We start from the raw sequence: 11,711 nt of genomic DNA, 5'->3' as shown, positions 1-11,711 counted from the left end.
GGGGGGCACTACCCGGTTACATCCAGAAGTGGCCAGAAGCTAATTTTCAAAAAAACTTGAAGCAGGAATAATGAAAATCCCCATTCTTCAGATCCAAACAGACCAATCAGGGGCAATGGAGAACTAGAATGAAGCTTGCAGACTCTGGGGAAGAAAGTAAGCGTTTCGACTGAAGGTCACTAAATATCCTGGTTACTCCGGACAGAGCTGCTTCTAGAGAGATCTGCGGGAGGTGCACCATACGGCAGGTGGCAGGTCGGGTGTGTGCCCGCCACTTCCTTCCCTCTTTCTCTATTCACGGCTTTGAAACATGCTTGCCTCCAGGGCTGGAGGAAGATGAGGCGATTTGGTGAGAAAACAGCCAGAGCTATGGCTAGAATACCCGTCCAGTACAGCTTTGCAGTGGAAGGTTTAAGGTTAATTTTATGCCTCAGGTGATAGAGGCAAGTGAAGAAAATAGCGATAGAGTCTGGCTCACCTTGAACTAATTGAATCAAGTGATTCAAGGTTAACACTATTTCTCAGAGGCTGTCAGCCCCTGGACCTTCTCAAATGCAGAAAGGGGTGTGTGGGTGAGCCCCGCCTGGCTGCCTGACCAGCACAGAGATCAAAGCTTGGGACTGAAAGGCAGAAACCCCGAGCAGCAAAGGTGCTGCTGACCAGGCTCATTTTGCTGGCTTTTGGAGACTCTGAGCCTGTGTCCTTTCCTACATTTATTAAGCACTTGTTATGTGCCAGAGGCTTAGACATGAGGGGTTCTGTGAGGAAACAAGCAGATAAGATCCCTGTTCCGGTGGGGGAGTCATAACAGTGCCAGTGGGTGCTCACAGCCCGTGCTCTGTGCCAGGCCGTCCTCTGGACACTTTGTGAGGGATGAACTCCTTACTCTCCCGAAACGTGTGCAGAAGGACACCCAGGAATGAGGCCAGGAGGCCCCAAGACTCGTCCAGAGCACACGCACATATGTGCAGCGTGTGATCATTCCGGGATCAGTGCTTCCATACCCAAAGAGGGCTGGCACAGCCCTGCAGGGAGGCGTTCACGCTGAGACCTGACTGGCTCTCTTAGGGCCCGTTCCTGGCTTCAGGATAGAAAGCTGGGAACCAGCCCCATCCTTGGACACTTGGCACTCAAGACTGTGCTGGAAATTCCCAGCAGCAAAGCCCTTTCTCCCTGCCCCTTTCTGGCCAGCGTCTGCAGTCACGGGAGCAGACTTAATGCCCTCCGGGACAAGTTTGCCCGTTCTTAGTGTTTTCTTGGGAATTCGCTTTCTGTTGTCAGCTGATATGGAGTCCAGAAGTGAATAAATGGGACCCAACAGAGATTAACGTTTGTGATGTCCTTTGAGGGGAATTGCGCACAACTTCTGTTGGAAAGAATTCAAGTAGAGAATGCTTAGGGCCTTGACTTCCTCAGCGCTTCGCGGGCCGCAGAGGGCAGATGTCACCTTCCTTACAGCCCAGCCGTCTGCAGTGCCCTTCCAGAGGCGGGCACAGGTGTGACGGAGCCTGACCAGGCGGGACAGAGAAGTCGCTGCATCCTGTGACCAGGACCTCAGCCAGAGGAGCAGCCGCACTGCCCCCCACCCCCTCCCCCACTTCCCTCCCGGTCAGGCCGACCCAGTGGGGGCAGTGGTCGCTCGGGCTCTGACTCTGCCGCGAGTGTGAGGGGCTTGGAAGGAGCTGCGGGTTGGAGGGCGGGGGGGTCTCTCCCAGTAGCCGGTAAGGCGCAGGAACGCTAGCCCCCTCCCCGCACCCGCCAAGACTCCGGGACCTGTGACCCCCACGAACAGCCCCGGGACGAGGTTCACGGCGCCCGTCTGTCTGCAGGCGCCTGGCCAGGCAGCGGGAGGCTGCGACCAAGCGGGTCGTGGGCCTGGGTCGCCTCCCTGGCAGCGGTGGTGCGACGGGGAGTGCGGGACCCCCCCCCCTCCCCGGGCCCGGAGCGCGGCCCGCCAGGGAGGGGGGCGCGGCCAGGCCGGGCGGGAGCCCGAGGCGGGGCAGGGCTGCGCGGCCCAGGGGCGGGGAGGAATCGGCGCGGCTCCCAAGTGCGGCGGGGGCGCGGCGGCAGGTGGGGGCGGACGGGCGGGGCGGCCCGGTTCGGGGCGGGGCGGGCTCCGGGCTCCGCGCTCGGTCCGCCCTCGCGCCCGCGCCGCGCGCCCTCCCCGCTCCCCGCCCCGCCTGTGCCGCTGCCGCGGCCGCCGGGAAGAACTTCGCGAGCGCCCGCGACCGGCCGGACCCCGGCGCCGCCCCCGGTCCCCGCCGAGCGCCGAGGCCATGGACGCGCTGGCCTGGCTGCTGCCCCCGCTCCTGATGCTCTGCGCGCAGCAGCACCGCGGCGCCAGGTGAGCGAGCCGGGTCCGCGCGGCGCCCGGGGCCGCCCTCGGTCTTCCTCCCCGCCCCCACCCCGTCTACCCCCGTCTTCACCTCCCCCGTCGACTCCGGTCTTCGTCTCCCCTCTCCCCGCGAGCACCCCACCCCCACCCCATGTCCCCCGCGGGCCCCTAGCTCCGGACTCACCGCTGCCCTTGGGGCCGCCCCCGGGTGCTGTCCGCCGTCCCGGTGCTGAACCGGCGCCGCCGAGCTGCGCGCGGACGTGGGAGCCGCTCCCAATTCCCGCCCCCCCCCCCCGCCCCGGTGCCTGGGCTCGCGTGGGGTCCTCGGCCCCAGCGGCACCTGGCCGGTCCCTGGCTGCTGGTGCCCCTCCAGGCGCGGGCTGAGCGCTCGGCGCGGCACGAGCTGCAGGGAGGAAGAGACAGGAACCATCCCGCGGACACGGGGGAGGAGGAGGAGGCTCCCCTTCCCCATGGGAGCCGAGCTGCACAGACACGCTTCCGCTGCAGCCCGCAGGGCTGGGGGGACGGCATGAGGGCTGTGTGTGGTCGCTAGAAAGTTCGGGCCCAGGACGCTGTGGAGTCTCCTTCCAGGGGCCATTTCAAATGGCAGCCACTCAACTCTGGAGCATGCAGGTGGGAAGGAGCGAGCTGCCTCTGGGGGTGGGGGGCGGTGAGGGGGTGGAGGACAGAGAAGACTCAGGATTTCTAACTGCTGGGGGAGGGGAGGAGGGCTCTGTCTCCCCAAGGAAGGAAAAGGCTAAGAAGGAGGGTCCCCATGGATTGTGGCTTCCTCCCTTTGGCTTCTAGGGACCAGTAGGGTCCCCAACGTCTTCTCTGTTCTCTGGGGACTTGAAATGGGCTCCAGGTAGTGTGGCATCCCATGGCCATATGCCCGCCACCTTCCTGGGAGTTGTGAGGGCCCTTTTTGAAAATCATCTTAGTGCATGGGCTGCAGACAACCAGAGCAAACACAGCACACCCCTCTGCCCCCCAGCATTCCGGACTTCTGGGCAATCAGTTGCTGTCAAAGGCCTTAGAAACTGGAAATGGTTGAACATCAGCCTGTGTTGGGGCTGTAGGCACTCAGGCAGCATGTGACACGGACGTGGGGGGATGTGGTCAGAATGTCCTTGTTTGTGGGGTGGGGGGCAGAGCCAGGAAGGTCTGAGTCTGGCCATAGGGTGGTCATCGTGCCGAAGGTCACAGGCAATGTTGATCTGCCCCTGTCCTCGGAAGGCTTCATTCTCTTATCCAGCTCCATGGCCCCTTTCCCTTTTCCTACTTCAAGGTAAGGGGAAGGGCAAAGCATTGAGGCGTGGCCGTGGATGTATGTGCTGGAGGCCTGGGATCAGCTGTTGGTCCAGCATAGCCACGGTAGCTGTGATTCTGGAGTCCAAGCTGCTCTGAACCTCAAAGCCTCAGCCCAAGTTTGACACCAAAACTCATTTGGTGGCCAAGCCTGTTCTGCTCTGACGTGAAGCTCACTCACCCTACTTTTGGGACCTGTTTGTACTTTCCTGCTGGGAAATTCTCCAGACCACCCCCGCCCCCATCCCAAGTCCATATGTACATTATATCGCCTTTCTAAAAACTGAAACATCCTGGTCTCTGTCCCACATCTGGCTTGGAAGTGGGGGTAACGGGTGTGCCCGTCTGCCCGTGCAGGAAGGCTGGAAGGCTGTGGCCCCGGCCGGAAGGAGAGCCTCTGGGCTTCTTGGGCCTTGGCGGGCGACCTTCAGACAGTGCAGTGCTGTCAATCTGGTGCCTCCTCCCCTGCCAGCTTCCTGTCCCTTCACCCTCCACTCCAGGAGCAGGTCAGCACCCTCCTTTCCCTCGGTCTCCAGGTCCTCACATCCGGAGTGGTAGGGGGACAGGAGATGCCTGTCCTGGCTGCCGCTGCTCAGGTCACATCCTGGGCTTCCCAGCAGGAAAGTCTCGGTGGGCTAGAATAAATGTGCTGTGCAGCGTTTGTGGGTTGGGTCAAAACTGTGCCTTCCCTGAGTCTGAAGACCCACTCATGTGGCAGGGGCCCGAGCTTGCCGGCTGCACACCCTCGTGGGTGGCCCTCTGGATTGCTGGCACCTCCACCTCCCTGGAGAAGCTGTGTGTGTGGCTCCTGCTTTGCTAGCTCACCGTGCGACTGTCGTGCTGTTCCTCTTATCCTTGGTAACTGAGGGGCCAGCGCAGCTAGTGCTGCTCCGAGAGCAGAGTTGCCAGGGACTGTGGGCTTGTGTGTGCACGCTGGAAGGGTCCTTGCAGGGAGGAGGGCCCCACCGCCTTGCTCAGCTGCACCCACCTTTCCTCTCTGGCCCCAGGGGCACGGACAAGTGGCAAGGGTGGGCTTGTTTACTCAAGGGGCCAGTTGAGGGAGGGAGGCCTGATGGCGCCCGAGCAGCCGCCGCCAGTGTTTCATGGCGCCCACTTCACCCCAGGAGTTTGAGCATGTGTCTCTGAGTTTCTCTGTCTGCACAACGGGAGCCCCCACCCTAGGCCATCTTGGGTTTCAAGGCGACCAGATGAGGCAGAACCTCTCCCCCAAGGTGCTGATCAGAGGCACCACGACCTCCCCCCACATAGAGTGTGTACCCCCTCCACTCCTTTACCTGCCCACCTAAACCGTGCGAGGAAAGCAGGGCTCTCCAGCACCCGGGCTAGCGTTAGTACATCCTCCTTGGATGGCCCTCGGCATCTCTTCACAGCTGGAAAAATGAACAGCCCCTGTGCTAGGTGAGAAGTGACACGGGGCAGGGAGTCCGTTCCCTTCACGCCTCCTGGGGGTGGCAAAGTGTAGGAAATCCACCGGCATCCTGCCACGTCAAGGCGAGCTTTGTGGCCGGGGGCTTACCTGTGGCCTTGCCTTGTGCCTGGGAGTGGGCATGGGACCCAGCTGAGGGAAGGGGCGCCTGCCCGTGCCACCACCCTGAGGCCGGGGAAGGATGGTATGTCTCCCGACAGCCTTGTTCCCGGCAGGCGAGCCGCTGCGGCAAGATGGCAGCTGGGCCAGTCCAAAAATAAAACCTAATTCGAGTCCCTTTACATCCGATCGTTAGGGTGACCTCCATTTGCACTTTTCACTGTGCTTTACTTGGGTCCAGGACTTCATTCAGTTCCTCCTTATACTTTGTTAGCAAATCACCGGCCCTACCCCCACCCTGGACCAGACCGGGACGTTGCCTAGAGGCCCTAAGGTGGTCCTACGGGATAGGTCAGGGGTTTGTGAGTGTCCTTCGCTAGGGAGCTCCTGGTTCAAGTTTGACCTTCTTCCAAGGACCAGCGTGTGGGACAGAGGAGGGGCTGGGTGCCCAGCTGCTGGTGCTTCCCTAACCCAGGCAGCCTTCCAGGTGTTTGAGAGCCCACCTGTGAGTACAGCGTCATTACAGATAACACAAGAGAGTTATTCTTGAATGCCCTCCTGAATGCCCCCCTCACTTCCTGCCTGACTATGGATAGGCCTTGCCCTGTGGGCGGGAGGGGGTGGCTGTGTGACTTCCTGGGGCCTGCAGTAACAAGTGACCACAGGCTAGGGGGCTTAATAGACATTTATTCCTTCCCAGCTCTGGAGGCGAGAAGCCCAAGATCAAGTCCGAGGGCAGGGTTGATTCCTTCCGGAGGGTTCTGGGGGAGGATCCATTCCATGCTTCTCTCCAGCTCTTGGTGTCCCTTGGCTTGTGGCTGCATGTCTCTGGTCGCTGCCTCTGTTGTCACATGTCCTTCTCCCTGTGCGTCTGCTTTCTCTTCTTACAAGGACACCACTCATTGGATTGAGGGCCACCCCAATCAAGCGTGGTATCATCTTAACTAATTATAGCCCAATTTCCAAATAAGGTCCCATTCTGAGGTTCTGGGTGGATGTGAGTTTTGGGTGACCCGGTTCACCCCAGGACAGGTAAGCACAAGGAGGGGTGGGTGGGTGGACTGCTGGGGGGGCTTTGGGCCGTCTGGTGTGTACAGGCCACAAGATGCCACGTGTGGAACGCTCCTGCAGCCCTGCCAGAGACGACCAGCACAGGCTGTCATTTGGACTAGTCTGCAGCCACTGGCACGGCCCCAGCCACTCTGGGGTCAGGCTAAGCCTCAGGAGCACATGACAACTGGGGATCACTGCCGCCAGGGCTGGGCCTGCCTGGAAAGGCACAGAGAGCAGGAGGTCAGCTCCAGCGTCCCCATGGGCCCTTAGCCTTGGCCTGGGTCAGGTGTGGGACCTCACCCGTCCCCTCCTTCTCTCTGTTCTCACCTTCCTGGTCACGCAGCTCTTCTCCCAGGTCACCTCCCGCAGGACACTTTGCCATCAGAGGCTGAAAGGGGGGCCATGTGCCTCGTCAGGGTCCTCCAAGGCTCTTCATCCAGAGTCCCCAGGGGCGGGGGCTCTGGGCTGGCCACCCTCCTCGAACCAGTTGTGGAGGGAGGCTGGGGACTCTGTGTAACCTGGAAGGCTCACTCAAGGCTAGGTGGGCCGGCGGGAGCTGAGCAGAGGCTGGTGGGTGAGGTGGAAGAGTCCTGGGGCCCCTCGTTTCTGGCAGGATTCACTGGGACTGGCCAGGTCCAGCCTGGAGGGGCTCTCGCCGTGGTCTCCCCCGCCCACCCCTGGCTTAGGTGCCGAGGAAGGGAGCTGGGCTCTGTCCCTGGCACCCTGCCTGTGACCAGCGGGCCTTGCGTTTCCAGAGCAATGAATGATATTGGGGACTATGTTGGTTCCAATCTGGAGATATCCTGGCTTCCCAACCTGGATGGCTTGATAGAGGGCTATGCGCGCAACTTCCGGCCTGGCATTGGAGGTGAGGGCGGCCAGTGGGGGCACGGGGGAGTCTCCTGCGTCCGGCTGTGGGGGTGAGCCCTGCCGGCCCTGGGCTGGCTCCCTCGAGGGGTGCGTCTGTGGTCCCCAGGGCATGTGTCACACCTCGACGGTAGCCCCCCGCCCCCAGGAGGCAGCTGGGAAGGTGGGTCTTCTCAGAAGGGTCTCGTGGCAGACTCTCTCCAACATGGTCTTCCCTGCAAAACCCTGGCTGACCCCTGTCCTGCCTGCCTGGGCTTGCACTGGGTGGGGAGCCCGGCTTCAGCCTCTTCCCTGCAGGGCCTCCTGTGAACGTGGCCCTCGCCATCGAGGTGGCCAGCATCGACCACATCTCAGAGGTGAACATGGTAGGTGCCGGTCAGCCTCCACCCACCCCTGGCTGTGGGCCCCCACGAGAGAGCAGGAGCGGGGCTGACGGCCAGTGGCCCTTCCCGCCTCCCACTGCAGGAATACACCATGACCGTGTTCCTGCACCAGAGCTGGCGGGACAGCAGGCTGGCCTACAACCACACCAACGAGACCCTGGGCCTGGACAGCCGCTTCGTGGACAAGCTGTGGCTCCCGGACACCTTCATTGTGAATGCCAAGTCCGCCTGGTTCCACGACGTGACCGTGGAGAACAAGCTTATCCGGCTGCAGCCTGACGGGGTGATCCTGTACAGCATCCGGTGAGCCCTGGACCGGCCCCCCCCCCCCCAAGACGCTCAGACGGGAGCCCGGATGGGTCGTCCGTCCTCTGGCGGCGCCCCATACCGCCTGGTAACGGCAGCTGCAGAGGTGGCCGCGGGAAGGAGCCCACGGATGCAGCTCTGTGGCCAACACGGTGGCTTTGGTTTTCCACGTGGGGGTGAAATTCACATAACATACAGTTCACCATTTGAACGTGAAAGATCCAGTGGCATTTAGCACGTTCCCAGTGTTGTGCAAACATCCCGTCTGGCTCCAGAAGGTCTCATTCCCCGGGAAGGAGACCCCACGCCCATTAGTGCTCGCTCTCCATCCGTCCGCCCGCCCCACCGACCTCACCTTCCGGAGGAAGTGAATCATACAGTGCGTGACCTTCTGTGTCTGCCTTCTGTCCTTTACCCAGCACAGTGTTTTTGAGGGTCATGGTGTTTCCCGGGATGTCATTTCTGTTTACGGCCGAGTAGCCTTCCGCCACATGGTACCCACTCATCCGTCCGTGGACGCTGGACCGTTTCCACTTTTTTGGCTCCTGTGTGTTGAGCTGTCCCGAACATACGTGTGCATGTAGGAATATGTGTCTTCTGACCCGTGTCTTTTAAAAACAGAGTTAGCGGCCAACATTTTAAAAACCAGGAGATTAAAGAACTCTGGGGGGTGGGGCAGGAGGACCTCAGGGTTTCGGGAGCTGGCCTCGCTCCTGGAGGCCTCACCAGCATGTTGTCTGGGCAGAATCACCTCCACGGTGGCCTGCGACATGGACCTGGCCAAATACCCCATGGACGAGCAAGAATGCATGCTGCATCTGGAGAGCTGTGAGTGCCCCTCCGGGGCCGGGCGGGGGCCCTGCTCGGCAACTGTGCTGCGGGGGGAGAGGGGACTCGGGCCGCCAGGGACCTCTGCAGCCGGCCCGGCTCGGGGACAGGGAAGCGTCTGGGACAGGACCCGTGGAGCGAGGAGCCCGGGCTGAAGAGAAGGCAGAGAGGGAGCTGGAAGGCCTGGGCGGCCCGGCCCTCTTCCCACGGGCCACAGACGGGTGTGCAGCCCAGACAAGGCATGTATTTGTGTCATCGAGCCAGCGTGACAGCCCCTGCGAGTCACCTAGAGATGGCGGCCTGCCCTTTCTCCAGCTCTCCTGGTCCTGTCTGCCTGCCGGGGGTTGGGCATGGCCACAGGCCTTCTCGACCCTGGCTGGGTGTCCTGTGCTGTCCCCTGCCCCCTGTGCCGGGGGACACCACCTGGGGCTCTCCTGCAGATGGCTACTCATCCGAGGACATCGTGTACTACTGGTCTGAGAACCAGGAGCAGATCCACGGGCTGAACAAGCTGCAGCTGGCCCAGTTCACCATCACCAGCTACCACTTTGCCACGGAGCTCATGAACTTCAAATCGGGTAACGCGGCTTCTCGCGGCCTCTTCTTGGGAGCCTGGCTCGCGGTCTTCTAGCACTTTTAACCAAGCCGTTAGTTGGCTCTGAGGACCCCCTGAGGACGCCCCTGGAAAAGCACTGATGGGCACAGGCTGCACCCGACCGAGGGACTCAGGGCGCCACAGTGCGGATATGGGTCAGGCTCTCTCTGCCTTGTTCCTCGGTCCTTGGTTGCTTCCTGCAGGCTCTCAGTGCTTGCGGTTTGGGGGGGACACGAAGGGTGTGGGGCTCACCTGGGGCTGCCTTTGTCCTGACCCCTCCTGCCCCTTCCCAGCTCCTACTGCCTGCTCATTGGTGCCAGCCAGCCCAGCTGCCTCTTTCCTTTCGCTTGGCTGGGCTCCAGGGAGGGCTGGAAGAGCCGGCCACGCTCCGGGAGAGTGCCCTGGGCCAGTGCAGCACTGGGATCTTTCTCCTCTCCTGCCTCCGGGTGGCCCTGCCTCTCTCCCAGGACAAGGCCCAGGGCACAGGAGACTCCTGATCCGTCAGGCTGTGTGGGGAAAGTGGGGAAGGCAGGGGTCTGAGGCTTGAAGTGCTGCCCCCCTCCGTGCCTGCCAAGCCCTCCTCTCCACCCGCACCCCCTGCCCCCCCGGTGCACAGTGTGTGGTGGGTCAGGTCCCAGCAGGGAGCGTTTCTCCCGCAGCTGGTCAGTTCCCTCGGCTCAGCCTGCATTTCCACCTCCGGAGGAATCGGGGCGTCTACATCATCCAGTCCTACATGCCCTCCATCCTCCTAGTTGCCATGTCCTGGGTCTCCTTCTGGATCAGCCAGGCAGCGGTGCCCGCCAGGGTGTCTCTAGGTACGGGGCCCTGACCTTTCCTCCGAGGGAGCTGGTGAAAGGGCGGGAGCCCAGAAGCAGGGCGCCAACCCTGCTCCCCATGAGCCCATGTTTTGCCTTCCAGCCCCTTGTTCCAAGCCAGTGGCCAGCCAGGCCTGGTCACAAGAGTCTCAATTTCACGTGGGCTTGGGGCAGGGGTGGGGAGGGCAGGGAGGGGGCAGGGGCCCCAGCAATGGCACCACCCATTCCCGGCAGGCATTACCACGGTGCTGACCATGACCACGCTGATGGTGAGTGCCCGCTCTTCCCTCCCGCGGGCCTCGGCCATCAAGGCGCTGGACGTGTACTTCTGGATCTGCTACGTCTTCGTGTTTGCTGCGTTGGTGGAGTATGCCTTTGCCCACTTCAATGCTGACTACCGGAAGAAGCAAAAGGCCAAGGTCAAGGCCACAGAGCAGAGAACAGAGGTGAGGCTGAGCCTGTGGGCTCTCTTGTGTTCAGCACCAAGGACAGCCCCCCCCATGCCCTTCACACACACCCCCGCCACCGACACAGAGGGGCAGTGCTGGTGGGGCCACTCTTCCTGGGACCAACTCAGGACCCTCTGCCTACTGCTCTGGGGGGTTCGCTTGCAGCCCCCGGGCACAGGAGAGCAGGCCCTGCCTGCTGCTGCTCACAGCGACACTTGCTGAGGGACTCAGCCGTGGCCCGGGTGGGGGGTCCTGGAGCGGAGCCCGCCCTTGGCTCAGCCCTGCCCCGTCCCCCTGTGCAGATGGACGTGAAGAATGCCATTGTGCTCTTCTCCCTGTCGGCCGCTGGCGTCACCCAGGAGTTGGCAGTGTCCCGCCGGCCCTGCCGCACGCCTGGGAACCTCATGGGCACCTACAGGTGTGTGGAGATGGAGACGGGGGAGGCCAAGAAGCGGGGCGGGCGCCGCTCGGGGGGCCAGGGAGGCCTCCGTGGGCTTTTCAAGCCCATCGACGCAGACACCATCGACATCTACGCCCGCGCAGTGTTCCCTGCTGCCTTCGTGGCGGTCAATGTCGTCTACTGGGCAGCCTACACCATGTGAGGCTGCAGGTACCTATCCTGGATAGGCTGCTTCACCTATCCTGGAGCCCACGGCCACCGGGCGAAAGGCTCTCGGGTGGATCTGCCCCCTCTGCCTGTTTCGAAGGGGGCGTGACAACAGGCCGCGTGAAACAAGAGGAAAGCCTCGGCCTCCCTAAGTACCCCCGGCGCTGTCCCCACCATCACCTGGAAGACCACCCGGGGCTCTCCCACGCACCTCTCCTGCAGACCCCCGGCCCAGCTCCCCCTTAGCGGCAGGGTCCACCTGACCCAAGGCTGAGCCAGGCAGGCTCGTGGCCTCTGGGAAGCTATGCATTTGACTCACAAAACAATCCTGATTCTAGGCACTTGCTCCGTGGGCTTGGGACCGGGTCACGGGAGGAGGCTGGGAGTGGGCGGTGCTACTTTCTTGGTAAAGCGGTGGAGAAGGGCGTCCACGGGCCTTTGGTCCCAGCATGAAATAAAACAAAGCGTTTGGCTGCTGGCTGCGTTCTCCGTTGCTGCGGCTGGGCCGTGGCCGCACCCTGGCTGCCCGGAGAGCTGTCCTGGAGCTGGGGGCTCCACGGGCTCGAGACAGAGGGGCTTGGAGCTGTGTCCCAGAGGCGAGCCATGTGGCCACGTCCTT

The 11,711-nt window shown here is 62.2% G+C and overlaps 1 protein-coding gene across 1 annotated transcript; it reads left to right on the top strand.

Annotated features, from left to right (window-relative positions):
- Positions 1 to 2,276: 2,276 nt before the first annotated feature.
- On the top strand, positions 2,277 to 11,087 carry GABRD (gamma-aminobutyric acid type A receptor subunit delta). The gene is made up of 9 exons (XM_047082355.1): positions 2,277 to 2,344; positions 6,998 to 7,110; positions 7,407 to 7,474; positions 7,575 to 7,795; positions 8,544 to 8,626; positions 9,067 to 9,204; positions 9,881 to 10,036; positions 10,271 to 10,482; positions 10,788 to 11,087. Exons 1-9 carry the CDS (start codon positions 2,277 to 2,279, stop codon positions 11,085 to 11,087), a joined length of 1,359 nt encoding a protein of 452 aa, XP_046938311.1.
- Positions 11,088 to 11,711: the final 624 nt, after the last annotated feature.

This window comes from Lynx rufus, unplaced genomic scaffold (genome assembly GCF_022079265.1).
Source record: "Lynx rufus isolate CCGP_SWC_20201006 ecotype Redwood Valley unplaced genomic scaffold, mLynRuf1.p SCAF_2, whole genome shotgun sequence".
Classification (NCBI taxonomy): Eukaryota; Metazoa; Chordata; class Mammalia; order Carnivora; family Felidae; genus Lynx; species Lynx rufus.
The sequence above is the reverse complement of the archived record's forward strand: the minus strand, read 5'-3'. Positions and strand labels throughout refer to the sequence as shown.

What these genes read in the sequence shown, in the direction of transcription:
- GABRD (XM_047082355.1), top strand. Translation starts at nt 2,277, where the DNA reads ATGGACGCGCTGGCCTGGCTGCTGCCCCCGCTCCTGATGCTCTGCGCG. An exon ending in CATGCTGCATCTGGAGAGCT is followed by an intron (nt 8,627 to 9,066) that starts GTGAGTGCCCCT and finishes GCTCTCCTGCAG; the next exon opens with ATGGCTACTCATCCGAGGAC. An exon ending in GCTCATGAACTTCAAATCGG is followed by an intron (nt 9,205 to 9,880) that starts GTAACGCGGCTT and finishes TTTCTCCCGCAG; the next exon opens with CTGGTCAGTTCCCTCGGCTC.